The sequence below is a fragment of the Pteropus medius genome, unplaced genomic scaffold (genome assembly GCF_902729225.1).
Source record: "Pteropus medius unplaced genomic scaffold, Ma_sr-lr_union100, whole genome shotgun sequence".
NCBI lineage: Eukaryota > Metazoa > Chordata > Mammalia > Chiroptera > Pteropodidae > Pteropus > Pteropus medius.
This window is the reverse complement of record NW_024347790.1, coordinates 7,104,872-7,128,314: the sequence shown is the minus strand read 5'-3', so window position 1 is coordinate 7,128,314 and position 23,443 is coordinate 7,104,872. Positions and strand designations below refer to the sequence as shown.

General features: G+C 33.1%; 1 protein-coding gene and 2 pseudogenes across 1 annotated transcript in view; 2 read left to right on the top strand and 1 right to left on the bottom strand.

Moving 5' to 3' along the window:
• DNAJC1 (DnaJ heat shock protein family (Hsp40) member C1) overlaps positions 1-23,443 on the top strand; it is a 184,823-nt gene that overhangs the window by 71,796 nt on the left and 89,584 nt on the right. Inside the window, 4 exon segments of the mRNA XM_039877551.1 lie at positions 869-1,034; positions 1,911-2,008; positions 2,942-3,035; positions 14,164-14,254. Of these exon segments, the coding sequence (XP_039733485.1) occupies positions 869-1,034; positions 1,911-2,008; positions 2,942-3,035; positions 14,164-14,254 (449 nt within the window).
• LOC120614769 (uncharacterized) lies at positions 11,354-11,472 on the top strand (annotated as a pseudogene).
• Positions 22,499-22,616, bottom strand: LOC120614787 (uncharacterized; annotated as a pseudogene).

The following is a 23,443-nucleotide window of genomic DNA, read 5'->3' as shown; positions in this document are numbered from 1 at the left end:
TTTGTGACCATTTTGAGTTTTACAATCATAAATGTTATTCTTGATTTTTAACCTTAGAAATATTTGCCTCAATAACTGACAGGTAAATTTAAATTCAGTTGAAATTTTATTCTAAAGAAAGCTGATTTAAAATACATTACTAGGAAAGCTTTTATTCGTTATGCTCTCCCCTTCCAGCAAAGCCAAAACTGAGGAAATTTCTACTTAAGTGTTTACAAATAAACAGTTTTATTGAGAAATCTGACATAAACATTGGTTGTTTCCACATCTCTTTCTAATTTGGAAATTTTTTTATTCTCTAATGTGAGCAATATAAAATTAAAAGATGCTCATTTTATAGGCTTTTACATCATTAAGAAGCTTCGATAAAATAATATATATAAATATTTCAACCTTGAACCATAGTACAGGTGTGGAAATAAAAGCACTGACTAGAAAATGTATCCTGAATTTGATTCAATTAGGATATAGTTCATGGCAACACACAGAGCTCTTATCTTGATTTTTCTCCCATTGAGATCCTTTTGTCACTGACTTCTGTGGTGGGGTCTTTACAGCAGACTATGAGAGGTAGACTCTGTGGCTCCTTTAGTTTAGATATCATTCCAGAAGTCACATCATTGGGTTGCTATAAAAACATAAGACCCGGTATCCACATCGTATTATTGTGTACCTTTTCAAAGATTGTGACTAGACCTACATACAGTGTTTTGAATTTATAGACCATTGTAACGCTGATCATCTATATTAATGTTATCTGTTTTGGAGAAATTTTTTTCTTTTTCCTCTCTTTAAATCTACATACAAATAAAGCTTTTTGTTTTTATTTAAAACTGCCCTTGAAAACCTGTTATATTTGCTACTGTAGGTATGATGATATTCTGATCAATGGACTTCCAGACTGGCGACAGCCTTTATTCTACTACAGGCGGGTGAGAAAAATGAGCAATGCTGAGCTGGCATTACTTTTGTTCATTATTCTCACAGTGGGTCATTATGCTGTGGTTTGGTCAATCTACCTGGAAAAACAACTGGTAAGTATTGGTAATAAATCAAATGATCTAGCCTCCTTAATTTTATATGGAATTTCAGACATTTATTTTTCAACCGATGAAAATTTTAATTTTTCTACACGTACTCCTCATTCTAATAGTTGTGTGCTCAGTATTTAGTGTTTGTGATGTTTCTAAGTCAAGGAGACTCCATGACATAAGAAGAAAATATCCTTCTTTTTAAAAATGTGGCCTTTGGGTTTGTTATAAGATTTTGTGAACACCCAAATACCTAGCTGAAAATTAGAAGGTAGAGCCATGTTTTCTTAATTATCATCTTTCAAATAGAAATATTTTGATGTAAAAATTATTTTAGAAATTGTGTGTCACAGGTTCATAAAGTAAAGAATGTTTACTTTAAAAGTTTTTAACTAAGACTTGAAATGAGGATAATTTTATAATTTCAGAGATCAGTTGGTTAAAAAATTATTAGATTTTTTTAGTCTAATAAAGTACTACATAGTTTATTCTGCTATGGATGTTTATTTATATGCTAAAGATAATCAAACATATTTATCAGTATTCATGAATTAGCATCTGTTTACTCATTCTTTTTGGAGTGACATTATTAAAGTTGGATGAATGAGAAAAAGTAAGTTGAATGCTTTCTCTTAGAAAACTTTGATTGCTATGGAGATACACATGACTGACAGTGCTAAACTTCATGTGTGTTTAAGGACTGGATACCATGGCAACACTTATTGTTAAAGATTGATGATTTTACTTAATCATGTTGGACCCTACATACATTTGCATAACTGTTCCTCTATAATGTTTACCCTTCACAGAAGACTCTTGATAACATTTGAAGAGTACATGTTAATGATAACCTGTAACCATAATTCTTTCCACATTAAGGATGAACTGCTTAGTAGAAAAAAGAGAGAAAAGAAAAAAAAGACAAGCGGCAAGAGTGTGGATGTATCAAAACTTGGTGCTTCAGAAAAAAATGAAAGGTGGGAGCATATATAAATATTTTATAATTTGAAACTGTTTAAAAATGTTTCATATATATCTGCTTCAGAAATGCTAACATTTATATCTATAGCAGGTTTATAAAAGGCTAATAATGTGCCATATTAGTTTATGAAAGAAATTCTGATCTTAAGCAAAGTTCTACAAATTTTTTCTTTGTAAAGTGTTACCATGTATTTAAGTAATTAAAACCCCAAGTTCTTGTAGTTTGAAATTTGTATACTGAACTTTAAAAACAAAGTATTACTGGACAAATCTATCACTTTAGTGTTTAGCTCTGGAGTGACAATATGTACAGAGGCAGTGATATGCAGGGCACTCAAAAAGATACCACCATCTCTTCTATCGATTCGTAGAAAGAAATAAAGGGTTTAAATAGTTCACACAGCAGGACAGGAAGTGGATCAATGTGAGATGGAGATCAGAGACTATTGTGCCTGTCTTCTGTTTTGATGACATCAGTGAGTAATGCTTCAGTGAACTGCAAACGACATTAATTTTTATGTATTGGTTTGTTTATGCTACAGTCTTCATATCTGCTTGTCAGCACTTGAGAACACTCTGATGAAGTTTACAGTCTTTTAGAGCTAGAGTAATTATAAGGTTTAAGAATTCATTTTGCAGAACTGATGAAAAGTTTAGGTTAGAAAGAGGGCTTTCATTTCTTTATCTTTATAAGTTCATTAAGAGCCTCCTTCCCTCCTTCTCTTACTTGCTATACATATTGCATTTGTTGTAACTACTATATTTCATGATAGAATAAGTCCGAATAAGTGATAACCATCATAAATATTTCATTGAAAATTTTCTTTTTTGTGGAAATAGCCATTGAAAACAGAAATCATGATCTTTATAAAAGTATTTTGTCTCCTAACTTGCCCTGTTTTGCTTCTTTGCTTCTGTTTTCCCTTTAGATTGCTGATGAAACCACAGTGGCATGATTTGCTTCCATGTAAGCTGGGGATTTGGTTTTGCCTTACACTAAAAGCATTGCCTCATCTTATCCAGGTAAAATGTACCTCTTTCATTTAATATTAGATGCTTTCATTTTAATTATTCATGAAATAATTTATGCCTGTGTCTGCTCTCCGAATGCTGATGTACAGTGGATGCTTCTTAATGTTGATTGAATCGAATAGTGTTTTTGTAAGTGTAAACCTAATTTAGAATAGTTCTAAAGTTATCTAGGTATCTAGTCTTAAAACTCTCTCTTACATTGCTCTTAGGACACCTTCGAATTACAAGACACTGGAAAAGGGGGGGAAATACTATCTTTAGGACAGATGTAAAAGCAATAAAAATCTAATCAGCTGTTATCATTTAAGGCATATTCAGTAAAAAAGAACAGGGCTCAAAAAGGTCATTGATTATTTTGATAGCATTTAAATATATAGCATAAAAAAATTACATGATCATTGTTTAATTATGTAAAAATATAGTTTTCCATTTTATTTTCAACTTTAATTGAAGTGAGAATATTCTGCCTTATACTGGTAATCAAAGTTTCTGTGCTAGTTAGTCTTGCTCAAACAATAGAATGTGGGTACATGTCAGATTTATATGGCAATTTCTGTTCTTTTTTTTATGGCTAGCATACCAAAGCATATTTTATTAAATTATTGCTTTGTTAATTTTTATTATTTCATCTGTTTAGAAAATTCTCTACAAATAAACATAATATTTGAAAGAATATTTAATAGTTTTGGTGTACAAATTATGAGGTTCTTTGAGGTGGTAATTTTTGGGAGGAAATGTTGCATTTCAGAAACTAAATATTAAGAAACAATTAGAAAACCAGGTAATTTCTACCCAGTTCTGCCCACTTTTTTTTTCTTAATTGTTTAAGGCATTTTATTCTCCTTTTTCTTCTCATAACAAAAATTTTGTATTTGAAGAGAAAATGAACTAAAGATCACTAACTAATGTGTTTCTTTCTAGCATTTGAGAAATTAATTACTAGTTCTTCCATCAAAATAGTTCATCTTAATAGTTATTGCTTACAGAATCATATAGTTTGCTTACAGTAATAGAGAAAATGGAATATTTTGGTAATTTAATAACTTTTATTTTTAAGTTATTTAGTATATTGTTTATTTAAATAAAAATCCACAATCCTTGTACGGTATATGTAAGACTTAATAAGAGAGGGAAAGTATATTCTTCATAACAGTATATTTATGAGAATATGTGACAAAAAAAGTGTTGTGGGACATATTTTCTTATGTGTTTTTGAGTGATTATTTGTTGCCAGCTTTAGAATCTATGCAATAGGCAAACCAAATTGTAGATAAATTTAAAAGTAGTCAAGAGATAGTATAAATAGAATATGACATAAAATGTCAGTCTAAAACAGTTCTTTGTGATTTTAATCTAAGCCATTTGAAACAATTTGGTAAAATTACCATATTTCTTGGTTAGCTCAGGGTAATTTGTGAAAGTAGAACCAATATATTAAAGTGGCTTAGATGTACAAGTTATTATTTTAAAATATATGCCTGTGGTATCTAGAACAGATTGTTTGCCTCTTCATGAATTTGTAGAAAACTTACAAATATAAGGAATTTTACAAAAAAAACAACACTTTAATCTCTTTCGAAAGTCTGCTTTCTTAAACTGTCAGGTCAGTTTGAATCCTAAAGTTTTTACTTACTTGGTGGTACCTGTTGCCTTTCAGTTCTGAGATGCAAGGCAATTGGTTTACAAATCTTTTGTAAACCTAACTTTAAATTTTGGTCTAATTATTTCTCTCTGATAAATGCATTCCAAGAAGAAAAGATAAGACAGTTTTTTTTTTTAAGCAAATACTAGATATTTTAATATCTAGTATTTAATATCTAGTATTCTGCTGCGAGGACTTAAGATCAGTTTTTCTCACCTACACTAACAAAATAATGTAATATAGTAGGCTCTGATACAAATTGTAATAATGAAAGTTTTTAGATTGAGAAACATATGTTATGTTTTCATAAGCATCAGTAAAGCAATACTGAGTAATTACTTTTAGGATTACATTTTTGTCTGCTTTTATTTTCAGTCTGCTTTGATCTTTGTATTAATCATCTATAAAATTGTGTAGTGTGAATTCATATGCTTTATCTACAACATTGAAGTTTTTATGTGATACTTCTACGAGATCCTCTTAAGTGAAAAATTTATGAAATTTAGAAGCCCTCTTTACCTGAAGCAGTCTGCCCTGGTAATTGGTACATGGTCAAACAAGAGCCCTGGTAGACCCCTAAGAATAAACAATGATACTCACACCCCGCAACACTGTAAGCATGTGCTTATATTCATTCCTCACTCTTTGATGTAGGGCCATTGTTTTATTTTTAAATAGCAGTATTCTTTCTTGCATAAACCATACCTATAATCTTCGCTTCTTTAAGGACAAATTTTCATTTGATTTCTTTAAAGAAGAGTTAAATTAGCTGCTTATGAAACTGTAGTTGTATAATCCTTAGAGTTTTTTATGATTTTTGCCCAGTCTTTCATAATTGACTTAATTATATCTAGTTAACAGCATTTTTAGCAACTCTTCTATTGAGCTTTCCAAAGCATCAACTTGGTTTTCATAGAAACAATTCTCATTTTTTACTCACTTTTCATCTTTTTTATATAATATTTAATAGAATCCTATAATTACACTAACAAGTATCTCCGACACAAACAGGTTTAAGAGCTAACACAACTAGCTCTCCTGGTCATGTGAATCCCTTAAATTTCATGAAAAGTTTGTTAAAAATGAGCAGCAAATATTTTGTGTAAGTATATTGCTATTGGATAAGAAAGAGGATCCAACCCAAAATTAAGAGATTCAGAGACTTCCAGCACATGATATTCACACAAGCAGACTTTGTACCCAGATTTTGACTTTGTCATGTCAACAGCTCTTCATCTTCAATTTTTTTCTCCCATTCTTCTTCTAAATACCTATTCCTTTATTACATTTCACATACATGTGTGGTTATTTAGTAGGAAAGTTGCAATTCTGGTTCCACTTATACACCTAAATTCACTATTTTAGCATCTAAGATGTCTAAGAAAACTCCTTATTGCCTGATTAGTTTACCTAAATTATTTTCTATTCTCCTCCCTCCAAAAGAAATTACATTTAAGAATAGTTATATCAACATTTGATGTGTAAAGCTTCTTCTGGTTATATGTTTAGAAAAACAGTTTATCTGGTTCGATCAAAATTTATTAAACATATCAGAACAAGGCACTATAAGGGGTGATATAAATGGCTATGCCTTCTGGGACCTTATAGTCAGGTAGAGGTTGTAACATATGAGTTAAAATAATTGTATAATGTCACATATGTGGTATAAACAATGACTTCTATAGTAGTTCAGAGAAGTAAGATTGTTCTATTTGTGATGACCAAGGGAAACTAAAAGAGGAGCCATAGGAATCGAGTCTTGAAAGATAGATAGACCCTTGCAGTGAAGTGCCCCCTTTGTGTACTAGATAGTGTACAAAAATAAAAATTTCATAGATACAGTAATTCCCATATAATCATACTGTGTTAAGGCTGAAAGTTATGTGAGGAAAACATTGTACAATTCCCTTTTTTTTTTTTTTTTTTAGAAAAAGAACACAGAACTGGTTACTATCATCTAAGACTATATCCTAGGTCTCCAGACTCTGTATATAGCCATTGAAAAATGTATACTCTAATAGATAAATCTGATATGACAAATCTATATAGGACAGTTAGACAAAATAAAGTTTATTGATAAGACAGCAAAATATTTTTATCAACACATCTGTCAAAGATAGGTACATATTGTCGGGAGTGGAAGACTTAGCGTACATAGTAGAAGCAGTTCTGTGATCTGGCTGGGTGGAGGTAAAAGTATATCTTTAGTAGTTCCCCTGCTTCTTATTACCTCCAGCACTGGGTTTTGTCCCTTTTCTTTACTCCAAAAAAGATTAGAAGAATTATAAGAATTGGTAGATTAGAAGAAAGGCCAAAAAACTAAAAACTATTATACTTGATACATGTAAAATACTTGATAATGTTAAATTAATATCAAACTTTTCCCAGATTGGAAAACATCCAAGGGAAAAGATGTGTAAATGATACTATATTTAACGAAATATATGCCCCATATCATTCATGTACCCAAATACACAGAAAAGTAAGAAGTCAAATGAGAAACCGAAGAAAAAGAATGTAGAGAGTGTTTGTAAACTGATGAATAAATGGAAAGTTAGTATGTGCATAAATTGATAAGAGAACTTTAGAGAGGAGAAAAATGCATGACTATATGCAGAGAAGCCGGGGAAAGTGGAAAAGGTGTGTTTAGGTAGCTAAGAAAGCAAGCGGAATGATCAAAAGAAGACATGAAACGTGAGTTAGACTTGGGTTGTATCAAGAGAGGCGTTGTATGCTTTGAAGCTAGAATTTAATTTTAACATTAAAAGTATAGCCCTAGTGACACTTTCATATCTTACTAGTCTCTGTTCTCATGGTCGTTTTGAAGGGAATTCACATTCTCTTGGAATCTGACTAAACTAGCCTTTTGTGTTGGCTATATTCAGCCTATAAACCCAAGAAATTTTTCTAACTTCCAAAGTGCCCTTCATGGGTATTTTTTAATGGATCATATATGTTCTGACACATTCATATCCATGAAAGTGGCAAACAGTTGATGAAATATTACCAGTGCTATGTGCATATTTTCAGATTAACTCTTGTAATTTCGTTTATTTTCGTCACCGCCTGTTTGAGTTGGAGCCTCATATATTTGGGCCTATAATGATTTAGATTGTTAATACTATCACTTTCTCACACAAAATCAGTAAGTGCCAAATATTCCTAGGGATTACCAATATAAATCATAGTTTGTTCATAGTTCTCTGTATTGAGTTTTCAGAATTTATTTGCTTGACAGTTTGTTTTTCTGGGAATTCACCATTTAAGTTTCTCTCTACCTGCTCTATTGCATTCTTCACTAATGTAATTTATAAAATGTAAAACTCTGTTAGATGCACATTGCCTAAAATTGTCTTTCCTACTGTTAAGTCCCAGTCCCGTCTTTCCTCACTTCCAAGCTGATCTTTCATGAACACAGTTAAACTAAAAATTATTGTAGGAAATTTCCAGCATGCATAGCCCCACCTCTATCAGGATTTATAGGTCGCCTGGGAGCCGTGTCTGAGAGAACAGAGGAATCTTCTCTGTAGTGCTGTGGCTTTTACCTTAAAAAAAATAAAAACTTGCCCAAGAGAGTAAAGGGAATACTCTACTTTAAGATATCCTCCCTCCCCAGAAGCTCTTGCCGTGGAAACTGCAGCTATGGGCAGGACTGGAGGTCACCCTCTGAACACTCAGTCAGGGCCTTTCTGGCCCCTTTGCTTCTGCTTGCTGGGACTCCGGCAGGAACCAAATAAATAAAACACCGACAGCTAATTAGCAGGAGAAAGGCTTCTAAAAGGCTTGGAGGCATTTGTAGCAAGCTGAGTTGCCTGCCTTTCCAGAGTTAAACACCTTTTGCAAGGGATGAGGAAGCTTATTTTAGTACTCTAATAACTTAAAAAAAAAAAAAATGTTGACGAACATATTTTATGTAGGAAGTATGTACACAAATGAAAAAGGATGGAAAAGCCCATCTGAATTTTTATAAGGCTGAAACTCTACTACTACAAAAGGACAAAGTCATACCAGAAAATTAGAAAGACCTCACAACGTAGGACAAAGATGCCTTTTCTTCTACCCTCTGAATGGAGGGTGCAAGATGCAATTACTCCAAGGTCCGAAGGCAGAACATAAAGTAGAGTTTTGTAGGTTACTGCTAGATATAGAAAAGGTTGAAAAAAAAAAAGTTTAGGTAGGATGTTACAAATATATAGTCTCATCGATTCCACATTTTATAAATGCAGAGTACTTAAGACTCAGATAGGTGAGGCAGTTCGTTCAAATTGACGCAACTAGTTAGTGGTAGAAATGAAATTTAAAGCAGATGAAAATAAGTATTAAAACATAAGAAATATAAAAGCAGAGAAAGAATACATATTCCCAACATTGGGATAAGTAGCCAGATAACTAGCTTTACAGTGAGTGAATAATCTGTCTGATCTTTACCTCCCTACCAGAGTATTCAGACTGATTATAATTACTATACTAGTCATAGAAGGATTCTTGCACTGAGTCAGGGCTAAACAGATGACTAATAAAGTCTCTTCACCCAAATGGAAAGAGTCGGTTATAGGCTTTGCATCTCTTTGAACACTGCTGATTCAGGGAGAGGAAGGCACAGTTTCTGGTTTTCTGTCTTATTTTTATTACTTCTTGTGAATTCGGTGTTATTACAGTTATGTGTAAAAATTTAGACTCTTAATCAAAGTATACAATTGTAAAGTTTTCCTGTATTCATTATAATTTTATTACATATTGTATGTAATTCTTAGATTATAGTATAAGTCAATGTGAGAACAAAATTTGATAAGAGAGCAAATGACTTTGTGGGCAGATTTTCAGAAATGTACTTGATGATATTTTCCTGTGTTGAAGGTTATATTTAAGCTTCAAACAGATTCATGCTGTCAGTCAAAAAAAGGGGGATCCTCTAACTTTTTTGTAGCTGCCTATCCTCAGATCTCCCGTGTTCCTCATTCCCATTAGGTCAGGCGTTAGCATTTCCCTGCTGATACCACTCTATTCAACTCTCTTAAGTTTTCCATGAGTTGTTTAATATTTTCAAGTTTGTATGGAGAAGTAAAAACAAACCAAAACATGACAGATAATGCCAGCTCAGCATGTTTTATCACTTAAATGAACTGTGTCAACAATGTTAAAAGAAAAGTTTATGATATGGACGTCCTCCACCTCACAGCTCACTGACCTTGGCAATATGACATCTTCAAGGCTTAAATTGTCATCATCGTTATGAAGCCTCTCCTGATCGGGCCAACTGACAACTTCCCACACAGTCTCTGTGCTAACTTCATAGCACTTACTGTTTGTATTATCATCAAGAGAGACTGATAGACTGTGGCAAGGTGCAGATCATCTTGAAATTCCAGTGGCTTATTTTGTAGTTGATGCCACTTAATCTATCACTGGTAGGAAGTGGGCATTCTGTTTTAACTAGCCATCAGGGACTCAGAACAGCGATGTGTTCATCATCTTCTAGCTGTACCCATCTGAAACATGTGGCCTCCTTGCTCACTGTGGCAAGAGTAGAGAGCTGGAGGATTACACAGCTTTTCGATGCTTTGATTTGAAATGACACATGATATTTCCATCCGCAGCCCATCCAGAACTAGTCCCATGACCCCACCTAATCTCAAGAGGACAAGAAAAGTGGGGAAACAGATAGAATGTTGGGTGAGCACCACTCTCTCTTCCAATAATTCATTCAGCAAATAAGTGTTGAGTGCTTAGTATGTGCCAGGTACTCTTCTAGGCACTGGAAATATATTTTTTTAATTTTTAAAGGCAGAAATCCCTGTTCTGATGTAGTTTTTATTCCATATTTTGATTAATGTTAATAGTTATTTTTACATACGCTTTAAAAACAACTGCTTGTCTTAACATATCATCTCCATATATCATAACAAAACTGCAACACATGTATTAATGGTTCGATAAATAAGTAAAAATAAATATAATGGTTTAATGTTTTCTTGAGCAAAAGCCCATGCTCTACAATTACAAAGAACACTCAACGTAAATTCTTTAAGTTAAGCGTAGTTCTATAATGTAAAATCAGTCCACTGCTTGTCTGTGCAGACAAGCTTTGAGCCCTTTAAGAAATTTAAGTGTCGAGAGAGTTGCTTCTAGAATAAAAACTTTTGCTCATTTCCATCCATAAGGATTGGAACTCTTTCCTGTTTGGAACAATGTAAACTCCATAGGTTTAATAGAGTACTATGGAGCTAAACCTAGGCAGTCCAGAACCCCGATTGATGAAAGCGAGCCTTCACTCATTCATTCAATATTTATTAAGCTTCTATTAGGTGCCAAGCAATGTCTACAAAGAGGGATGAGAAGTGTATTTCCACAAGAAATCCATAATTTCCTCTGTAGGTAAACTGGGGCCTTTTCTGGACTCAAAATGGTACTTTGTGTTTGTTTTTTTTACCTAACATTGTGTTCACCTGGATTAACCCCTCATGAAGAATGGGGGGGGGGAAATGTTGAAAACAACTTGTTCAGCCTCTTTTGATTACATAAATCGCCCCTAGAAGATACCTTAAAGAATAGCCACCTGGTCTCCTCTTGAATATTACCTCCAAAGTCAGTCTATTTCATTTTCGGGTAATTTTAATTATTGTAAAGCTTTTCTTTATATTTATCTGAAATCAAAATTTCCATCTCTGTCTACAGCCATGCTACCCTGAACAAGCCCAATCCCATCTGATCTTGGAAGCTGAGCAGGGTCGGGCCTGGTTAGTACTTGAATGGGAGACCACCTAGGAAGACCAGGTGCTATAGGCGTAAAAAGTAAAAAATAAGGGATTGTAAACTGACAAGGTCCTTGCAATCTGTGAGGTCAACCAAGGGTTGCCTTTCCTAAAAAATAAAAAAATAATAATAATAATAAAATAAAACTTCCATATCTGGAACCATATATAGTAATTTACATCGCTCTTTCCTATAACAACCCTAAAGATATTCTATGATAGTTATCAGGTTATCCCTAATCTCCTCAGTCCCAATTTCTTTTAAATATAGTTTCAAGCTGCTCACCATTTGATCACTTTCCTTTTAAAATCTTCTACTTTATCAGCAAATCTTAAAGCGTGGTACACCGAACTGTACACAAGGACTCTTGGAGCAATGTAGAGTTTGTCGAGTAATGCAGAATTATTTGAGATCGTAGGTTTATCAAAGAAGCAGTGCTTTGTGGAATGGGCATATTGTAATTTGGAAGTACAAATAAGATATGAAGGAAAAAGCATGAGGAACATTTAAATAAATACTTAGAAATGGAGCAAAAGGAAGACAGATTAGGATTTATTAAAACTCTTGGAATTAGAAGGAGTAGGTTAAGGTGATTGGGTACATTACAATCCTCAGATAAGTGTGGTTTTGGATCTAATGGGTATTTCAAGAAAGAATTTTTCACAGAATTCTGTGCTGTGGCAGGAAGAAGAAACATTATCAGAGAAATGTTCAAATTTGGTAGGACCACCAGGAAGAGATTGCTACTACACAGCAAAAGTTTTTGTACTGAAGTGAAGAGGGTGCAGGTAAAGAGAAGTCATGTAAGCAAGAAGGTACAGGATTCTGCAGGATGAGTTTTGATGAAGTATGAAGCAGAAAAACTCACCTTTACTTTGTGGTGGAGAATAAGGTTTTTGGCAAAATGGTGAAGTAATGATAACGATAGGTAACACATATAAGTCCTAACTGTGTGCAAGGTGTTATTCTAGGTTTTTCCCATATGTTAACGCATATAATCTTCACAACAACTCTATGAATTATGTGCTTTTATTCCCATTTTATGGGTGAGAAAGTTCACCCATAGAGAAATGATTTGATGAATTACTTCATAGCTAGTAAGATGGCAAAGCTGAGATCTTAATCTAAGTAATCTGGCTTCTACATCTTAATCTAAGTAATCTGGCTTCTAAATTGGGTGCATGACCTTCTGGGCCTTTCAAATTATACCATTGTTTAGCTGGCCCAGGGCTCGTAGGAATTTTTTTGGTAGAACATAAAAGTGGAAATGGAAAGAATTAGAGCTATATCTTTATTATAATGATCGATTATTTTAGGAATACTCTGTTATTTCCCTAATTCATTATCAGGTGGAAGAGTTTTGATATAACCCTAAGCGACATAGATCCCAGGAGAAAGCTTTAACTTGGATAGTCATGGATGAAAAGAGAGAATCCCATTTTAGGGTTTAAATGTTCTGGCTCTAGGAGTGTTACAGTCTGGGTCTGTTACCCTAGGGTTACCCTTGATACCTCTCTTTTGCTTATTCCACATTAGTCAAAGCCCTTTCATTTCCTTCTTGACAAGGTTTCTCATATATTTCAATCTAGTTCAGTTCAGTGAACAGTTACTGAGCACCTGCTGCATGCCAGATACTGTGCTCTGGGCATACAAGCACCCCTCCCTCCAATTTCTTATTTTCTAGGTGTGAATATAGTGTGATGCAAGCAATCATGGAAATGTGTTTAAATACAAAAGCAAAAAAATGAAAATAATAAATATATACATACACACAGAAACAGTATACAAGAAAGAATTACTGTGTTGGGGAAGGTTAGAAAGACTTGCAAAGGAGATGATGCTTGAGTAGAATTGTTAAAGATAAATAAGAGTTTTTCAGAATAATGACAAGGGAGCAAAATATTCTAGCTAGAGGGCAAAGCATCTCCAAAGACACGGAAGCATAGCACAGTGTGGCTTGGCAGCTACAAGCAGTATTGCTATAGCAAAGATGAAGTTTGAGTCGAAGAGTGGTGAAAATGATCTGGTTTTGCTTTTTTCATTGTCAGGATCTTCATATGCCTAGAGCATCAACTTATTTGTTTCTGTATCTGATTATTGAAGGCCCAGTCAGCTTTCAGTGCTCTGCTAAGGTCTTACCTATGTGCCACTCATAGAGACTTCAGACACTACATCTTGACACCTGAGTGTCTGTATACTGTGTGTGTCCTCAGTCCTCAACCCTCCGTGATGGGAACTGGTCTCTTAGTGTGGTGGAAGGAGGAACGACAACTTTCACTTATATCTACAAGGTCATATAGGTTTTGCAATCAGGTTTTCATATAATAATTTTGAAAAAATTTTGGAGGAAAAAGACTACTGTGAAAGCACTGTTAGTACAGTAATACAATTTACTATACCAAATAATTCAATTCAGTTAAACGAATGTGTTTTTCTGCTTTCTGTCCATGCACTAGCACAGTATTGAGAAAATACACCCCCCCTTCCTTATCTGAGAGAAAAGACTGTACTTAAATTCATGCTCAGGCAGTGTCTGGCTTTCATCGGCTCTCTAAGAGAGAAAAATAATAGAGAACAGTTTCTTCTGTTCATAAAATTTGAAAACATAAACACAAAGGAAGACTACTTGTTAAAGAATATGCTACTTTAAAATGAAGTTATGTGGAAGATACCAACAAAGCAAATTGACTTTCATGTTAATTTATTTATAACTTCTTTTTTAAGGATGCTGGGCAGTTTTATGCTAAATATAAAGAAACAAGATTGAAGGAAAAGGAAGATGCATTGACTAGAGCTGAACTTGAAACACTTCAGAGTGAGTTTTAAACATTGTCTTAACTGTGTTAACAAAATCATATAACGCTGATTATTTAAATTCAGATTTTCCCTTAAATTCAGTAGTAATTAAATTTTCTGTGCTGCTTTTTTTTTACCATTCTCTAGAGCTACTTAATGTATCATATGTGGAAAATACTATGTTAGTAATTACTGAGCCATCTACAGTTTAATACCAGAAGGACAGATGAAATCGCTGTGGGGGTATATAGTTCCTCAAGTCCAAGAGGCATCCAGAATCTAGAAAGTCCTAAAATACTCCAGGGCCATAACTGTCATTGGCATTGAGTCTTTACTGATCAGCCAACTCACAGTATCATAGTAATAAGTGGGAAACCTGAAAACATCAGTGGTTTTTGTTTTGGAAGTCTTTGTTTCAATTGTATTATTGTTATATGATACAAAAAGCTTTGACTAAATTTTCAGTATGTTGAAGTCTTCCATTGAAAACTAAAGACAGTTCTTGCTGATTTTAGGAAAAGTTGAACATACTGTTAAAGAAGACATTTTCCCAGCCCTGGCCTTTTTGTCTAATTTTTCATATCTCCATCTTTCCCACACATATATAGTCTGTCTCTTTACGTTGCTTTATTTTTCTTCAGAGCGTTTAACACTCCTTAATTTTTATTCATTTTGTTTTACCATCTCGTTTCCCCAAATGAATGTAAGCTATATGAGGGTAGGGGCTACTGTTTCTATCCAAGCACCTCAGAGAGTCCTTGGCATATAGTAGGTGCTCTGTAAATACTCATTGCCTGCATTTGAGGAGGTGAAATCTCTATTTTAAAAAGTCCAGTTTACATATTTTGGGTTCACATTTCTTTCCCCTCCATTGACCTTGATTCCTAGAGAAGCGCATGATATGCGTGGTACCAGTCTGGGCACAGAAGACAGTAAAAAGATAATTAATACCCAGTAAGTCACACCGATAAATGGGTACATATGCACAGCAAGCATAGTTTTGCAAAAACAACTTGTGTGCTTTTGAGGGTATGCAGTAAATCTGTCTTATAGCTGATAGCAGTAATTTAGCCAAATCAAACTGGAAAAGAGCAGCTGTTTCTAGGAGCAGATAAATTAATTCAAAAGTTTCAACAACTGCAAATACAAAATAATAATCCAATCAACTATATACTTGTTTAGAGCAGACTTCCGTTAAGAGGGAAAAGTTTAGGATGACAGAGGATTGCATATTAAAATTGACTGATGTGTGTGTTGGGGAGTAAGGGCGGACAAGCGATTAGTATTGTTATATTAAACCTAAGATTAAAACAGAAGCATTTGTTGAAATCATTTTAATTAAATTGAAAAAATCAACGAATAAATCTCTAAATGTAATTTTTATATAATTATTTTTATGTAAAATTTAACATAAAAATTTTCTAAACCTTTTAAGACTAGTCAAGGGAAAATACCATATTTACTACAAGAGAAAAATATCAAACTAGCCCAAAATTTACCTCTAGAGGCAGTGCGAATACACTAATTTCATTGCTTTTGTAGGTGTGTCTTTTTTTTAAGATATAATTAACATATAAAATTAGTTTCAGGTGTGCAACATAACGATTGAATATGTGCATATATTGTGAAATGATCACAATAAGTCTAGATAACATCCATCATACTCTAACACATAGTTACAATTGCTTTTTCCTGTGATGAGAACTTTTAAGATTCTCTTAGCCACTTTCAAATATACAATACAGTATAGTTAACTCTAGTCAGCACACTATACAGTACATCCCCAGGACCTATTTATTTTAGAACACGCAGCTTGTTTTTATGTAATTTTTGTAACCACTTCTAGGCTGTAATTTTGGCATATATGAATTCTTTAATGACTGGATTAAGTATGCACACTACAACTGCAGGGGTTAAACATAAAGTATCATAATACAAAAGCTTCCTTTTGAAGTTTGTGATTATTTTTCCAAAATTGTTCAAATAATTTTATTTTGCCTAAGAGCTTGATAGCAATTCTTGAGCAGATTTAATAATTCTCTATTTTGTTATTGTTTATTTTAAAAGATTGTATAAAGAAACACAAATTTTAAAAGTCTGAACACTATATGCCAGTAAAAATGTATAATAGTTTTCAAAAGAGTTTGAAAATTCATCACTCGCTTATCATTTCTTGAAACTCAAAAATGGAAAAACTAAATACGGAAAGCATATTAAAAACAATTTTCATACTAGGCTCTAGTTACAAGACTTCTATCAGTCATGTTCCAATATCAGTGGTGTATTTAGAAAAGGTGATGGTATCACATTAAGAATGTTAAAGTACAGTCACATTACTGTTAATAATGTCAGAAACTGTCATGTATTTTTTAATGTAGTCTCTGATGGTTACATGCAAACAATCTTTTAATTAATTTTGTTAACTTCATTACAGTGTTCTGCATTGTATACTTTAGAATTAATACATAGTCCCCAAATCCCCCAGTGTGCATTTCATTTGCCCCTATCCTTCTTAATTTTAAAGACCGTCATTGGAATACTGAGTTCATAATAACATTTCCATCTGCTTAATTGAGTAAATGCATCTCATGCAGATTAGCAATAGCTATTTTATGCTGCCTGTTTTTCATGACCTAATTGCTAATCTGCCCTCAAGTCTGTCTGCCTTACTGCTGAGGCTGTGCAGTGTCCTCTGAGGGCTGCATTGAGTAGGGTGTGGTGATCTTATTTAAATGGTATTTTAGAGGGGAAAATATGAAAAAGGTCATTTCTTAAAATATTCTTACAGGAAGTCTTTATGCAAAAAAATGACACCTATTTGGAAAAATTGGGGGCATTTATTTCTTTATTATAAACTTTTAATCAATTTTTTGTTTTAGGTTTAAACAAATTGAATATTTATAAATACTAGACTTTTTCAGTATTAATAATACTTTTATACATTTTCTAATTGAGTTTTATTCTAAACCAAAAATTGTGAATTTTAAGTATTACCATGAAACACTCCATAACGTGAATTTGGGGGAAAAAAAGTCCATTTGAGTTATTTTATAAAGAAACTGGTAGTCAAAGTTAAAATTTGAATAGACAAAGAAATGGGAAGAATAGTAGAAGTGAAACAATATTTCCCTTATCTTTTTGTCTGTACTTTATATGATTTAAGAACAAAAACAAAATCAAATAATCAAAACCCCACTGTCAAGCACTTCTTTTTTTATCTGAAGAAATACTAGTTCAGATATTAATTATGTTTTTCATTTTGTTTTGTGCTCTGCATTGCACATCCCAGTGATGGACCTAGTAGGGGTGCTGACAGTGAGAAGGTGGGGACCAAATATACCTCTTAAGGGTGTCAGGATGGGAAAACATCACCCTCCCTAAGGTACTGGAAGACTGGTTTTCTAGAACACTCAGATTCATGAGGAAAGGAGATGCTAGTGCTGATTTGTAAGTCGACTCAAGGGTTGGTCGGGGGGAGGACAAAGGAGACAAGGCAGAGATAGCCCCAGTTTAAGAACATTTTTCCTGTGGTAACGTAGGGCACTCGTGGATGGGAGAGAGCTGTCCAAGGTAACTTAGAACCAGTCGCTAGCTCCAGGATATCTGGAAACATGACTAAATGGAACTCTGTACGCTATGAGCCATATTCGTAATGAAAACTGGTAGGAGCCCTAGTCTTAAGAGTTTATGTGCAGGCAAAGAACATCTTTGAAATAGTGTGATATCCTAGGTACTTTACTCTAATAACAGTGGAATGCGAATTTTTGAAATCATACAGCTCAAGTATAAATGTACAGTTCCCTCAGTATTTCAAATCATAATGCTATGTGTGCTTAAATATAATGCAGTCTTTAATTTTCCCACTGAAATGATTCAAAAAAGTTTTTATCCAGTTGAATATGTAAATATGACTATAGATTAAGTAGTCAAATTTCAACTAAAATTTTACTTAACAATTTGGATATGGGTACCTATTTAATATTCTACTTAATGTAAAATAACATCAGTTTATAAGCTCTATTCAGGTAAGTATTTTTGTCTGTCTTATTTATAGCTATAACCTCTGACCCTAGAACAGTGCCAGGCATGTGATAGGTCTCAGTAAATATTTGTTGAATGAATTAATGAATTTATAAATACTTATTGCTCTTTTCCGCTTTATACTTCTTAAACTATTAAAACTCTTCAGCAGCATTTTTGACAAGAGGATCTTTGTCATTGGAAAAACTGCTTTCTGTGTGATCAACACAGCTTATTTAACAGAGTGTATCATCTTATTTCCATATATAATGAGATACAGTCCCTTCGAATCTACGTACAGTACCATCACTGGAACTTTATCTCAAGTCACAAGTACCTGTTCATGGAATTTTAGAATTTTTTCCTTTTTTCATTATTGCTACATTAAAACCACTGTATCGCTATTTTTTCCGATATTTTTTATTGTAGTAAAATACACATAACATAAAATTTACCATCTTAAATTTGTAAATGTAGAGTTCAGTGGTATTAAGTGTATTCGTAATGTTGTACAACAATCAGCCCCATCCATCTCCCCTAGCTCTTTTCATCTTGCAAAACTGAAACTGTACACATTAAACAATAACTCCTCATTCTCGCCTCCACCCATCCCCTGGTAACCACATTCTACTTCCTGTCTCTGTGATTTTGACTATGCATCTCATATAAGTCTAGTATTTCTCTTTTCAGGACTGTCCTGTTCCACTTAACATCATCTCCTCAGCATTCAGCCATGTCATGACGTGTCAGAATTTCCTTTTTTTAAGGCTGAATAATATTTCATTGTATGCATATACCACATTTTGTTTATCCATTCATCTTTCAATGGGTCCTTAGGTTGCTTCCACTTTATAGCTATTGTGAATAATTCTGCTATTTACATGGGTGTACAAATACCTCTTCGAGTCCCTGGATTCATTTCTTTTGGGTATATACCCAAAAGTGGAATTGCTGGATCATATGATAATTCTCCCTTTAATTTTTCGAGGAACTGCCATACTATTTTCCATAACATTGTACCATTTTGCATTCCCATTAACAATGTTCCAATTTCTCCACATCCTTGTCAACACTTGTTGAATTATTATTTTTTTTAACTTTTTACTTTGAAATATAGATTCATTAGGAAGTTATAAAGGTAGTACAGAGAGGTCTTCTTTGCCTTCTTCTCAGACTGCCCTTTGGTTATCTCATATAACTATAGTATAATATCAAAAGCAGGAAATGGACATTGATACAAAGTGCTTGTATAGTTCTGCTATTTTATTGCATGTATGTTCATGTAACCACCTCCCCAACTGACCACTAGCTCATCTCCTCCCATCCCCCCCATTATCCCTAATATCTGGCAACTACTAATGTATTTTTCATCTCTCCCTGTCATTTTGACTACATGATTTAGAGGATGTGGTTTGAGAACCATACAGTACGTGGCCTTTTGAAATTGGCTTTTTTTTACTCATTAGAATGCCCTTGAGATCCATCCAGAGTTGTTCCAGGAGTCAATAGTTCATTCCTCTTTATTAATGAATAATATTCTTTGGTAAGAATATACCACCTTTAACCATTCACTTATTTAGGACCTTTTGGTTGTGTACAGTTTTTGACTGTTACAAATAAGACTGCTGCGAACAGTCACATATAAGTTTTTATGTGAACCTAGTTTTCATTTGTCTGGAATAAATGCCCAGAAGTGCAATTGCTGGTCTTATAATTTATCTTTAGAGTTTTAAGAAACTACAAAATTATTTTCCAGAGTTCCTATACCATTTTATATTTTTTACCATCAGTGTGTGAGAGATTTAATTTTTCTGCATCCTCACCATGATTTGGCATTCTATTTTTTATTTTAGCTCTTCTGATAGGTATGTAGAGATATTTCATCATGGTGTTACTTTGCATTTCCCTAATGAATAATGATGTTTAAACATCTTTTCGTGTGCTTATTTGCCATATGTATATCCTCTTCAGTAAAATCTTTCTTCATGCCTATGGCCTGTATTCTAATTGGATTTTGTTTTACTGTTGAGTTTTACAAGTTCTTTATATGTGTGTTCTAGATATGATTCCTTTTTCAGATATTTGGTTTAAAAATATTTTCTCACAATATGTAGCTCGTCTTTTCATTATCTTAATAGTCTTTCACAAAGTAAAAGTTTTAAATTATGGTGAAGTCCAGTTTATCGTTGTTTTTCATGCATGTGCTTTTGATGTTATATCAAAGAATTCTTCACCAGGCCCTAGGTTCTAAAGATTTTCTCATGTGGTCTTCTAAAAATTTTATAATTTTACATTTTATATTTAAATCTATGATCCATTTTGAGTTCATTTTTCTATGAGGTGTTTAGGTTAAAGTTTAATTCTTTACTTATAGATATCCAATTTTTCCAGGACTTTAAAAAAAAAACAACTATTCTTCCTCCATTGAATTGCTTTTGCACTTTTGTCAAAAATCAGTTAATACTTATGTAGAGGCTATTTTTAGGTTCTGTGTTCTATCCTATTGGTCTGCATTTCTGTTACTCTGCCAATATGACAGTCTTGATTATTGCTGCCATACAATATGTCTTAAAATCAGATAGAGCGATATAAACTGTAGAATTCATATTAACTCTCTGAACATTTGGTATAATTTGCTAGTGAAACTATCTAAGCCTGGATGTTTCTTTTTGGGGAGTTTTTAAATTAAAAATTAAATTTTCTTTGTAGATACAAGGAGTTCAAATATCTATTTCATATATCTTTTTCATGAATGAGTTGGGGTAGTTTGTATATTTTGAGCAATTGGTCATTTTCTAAATTGTCACATTTATGTGTGTAGCATTCTTCCTAATGTTCAGTTATTATCCTTTTGATATCTGCATGTCCCATTGTGATTTCATTGCTAATATTGGTAACTTTTGTTTTCTCGCATTTTTTTGTCAAATGTTTGTCCATTTTATTGATCTTTTCAAAGAACCAGTTTCTTGTTTCATTGATTTTTCTCTATTGCTTTCGTTTTCAATTTCATTAATTTCTGCTTTTGTTTTTATTTTCTTCTGCTTGTTTTGGGCTTCTTTTGATCCTTTTTGTTGGTTTCTTGATATGGAAGCTTAGATTACTGACTTGAAGCTTTTCATCTTTGCTGATGTAAGTTTTTTAGTGTTATAAATTTCACTCAGCACTGTTTTGATGTGGCCCACATCTTTTGACATACATTTTTTTTCCTCGAGATTTCTCTTTAATACATGGATTATTTAGAAGTATGTTTAGTTTTCAATATTTTGAGATTTTCCTGTTATCTTTCCATTATCGACTTACAGTTTGATTCCATTGTCATTGGAATCAAAGCCTATGATTTCAATTTATTTAAATTTGTTGAGATGTGTTTTTTGTTGCAAGATATGGTCTAACTTTTAGTATATATTTCATGAGAATTTAAAAAAAATGTGTGTTCTGTTGTTGAATGGCGTATTCTATAAATATAAATTAGATCTACTTGGTTGATGGTATTGTTGAGTTAATTCTGCATCCTTGCTGATATGCTATTTAGATATCTTTTCAATTGTTGAGAGAGAAATGTTGAATTCTTGATAGTAATTGTGAATTTGTCTATTTTTCCTTTTAGTTCCATCATTGTTTGCGTCTCTGGTGCACACATGCACATTTAGGTTGCTATGTCTTCTTGGCGAATTGACCTTTTTTTGTCATTATTTAATATTCCTCTCTGTCCCCAGTTATTTTCTTTGCTTTGAAGTCTATTGGTATTAAAATAGCTACTCCTGCTTTCTTTTGATTAATGTTTGTATAATATATCTTTCTCAACCATTTTACTTTCAAACACCCATGCTGTTATATTTGAAATAACTTATACACTCTACTAGTGTCAACTGTTTAGCATTTCAAGTGATGTGATTTCAAGTGATTACCTCCTTTTACATTCATTTACCTTCCCACTTATAATTGCCTTAAATATTTTCTTTACATACATTGAATGTTATAATTTTGATTCACCTGTCAAACATAACTTAGAAAACTCAGGTGGAGGAAATTCTATTGTATTCACTCATATTTGTACTCTTCTGTTCTTTCTTCCTGTTAAGATTTTTTTTTTCTTTCAGTTTGGAGAACTTTCTTTAGCCATTATTATCAGATAGGTCTGCTGGTAACAAACTCTTAGTTTTCCTTCATCCGAAGATGTCTTGGTTTTCCCTTTATTCTCATTGAATATTTTCACTGGGTATGGAATTTTTTTTTTTTTTAACGCCTACAGCACCTGGTATTCCTAGGTGGTCTCCCATCCAAGTACTAACCAGACCCGACCCTGCTTAGCTTCCGAGATCAGAGGAGATCGGGCTCGTTAGGGTGGCATGGCCATAGACTTGGGTATGGAATTTTGAGTAGACAACTCTTTTCTTTCAGCACTTGAAAATGTTATGCCACTTCCTTCTTGCCTACATGTTTTTTGATGCAAAATCTATTGTCATTTGAATTGTCTTTCCCCTACAGGTAAGGTGTCATTATTTTTTTGCTACTTTTAAGATATCTTTTTCCTTATTTTTGAGGTTTGACTCTGATGTTCTGGGCATGGATTTCTTTGGATTTATCTTGAGATTGACTAAGCTTCTTGAACTTGTAAGTTTATGTCTTTTGCCTGCTTTTTCTCTTCAAGGAACTTCATGACATGAATGTTAGATCTTTTGGTATAGTCCCGAAAGTCCCCAAGACTCTGATTATCTTTTTTTTTTTTTAATCTATTTTCTCTTTTTTCAGATTGGGCAATTTCTATTATTCTATCTTCAAGTTTATTGGTTCTATTCTCTCTGCTCCATTTTTTTGTTGAGTGGCCACCCATTAAGTTTTTAATTTCAGTCCTTTTTAGTCCCGATATTTCCTTTTGGTTCTTCTGTACATCTTCTCTGTTTTCACTGTTGGCTATTTCTTCATTTGTTTTAAGAATGTTTATTATTGCTTGTCAAACCATTTTTATATGGCCACTTTAAAATTCTAGTCAGATCATTTGGCTATTTCTTCTTGTCATTGGCATCTGTTGATTATCTTTTCATTCAAATGGAGATATTCTTGGTTCTTGCTATGACAGACTTTTTTTTTTTTTAATTAAGTTTATTGGGGTGACATTCATTAATACAATTATATAATTTTCAGGTGTACATTATAATTTCACATCTGTATATTCTATTGTGTGTTT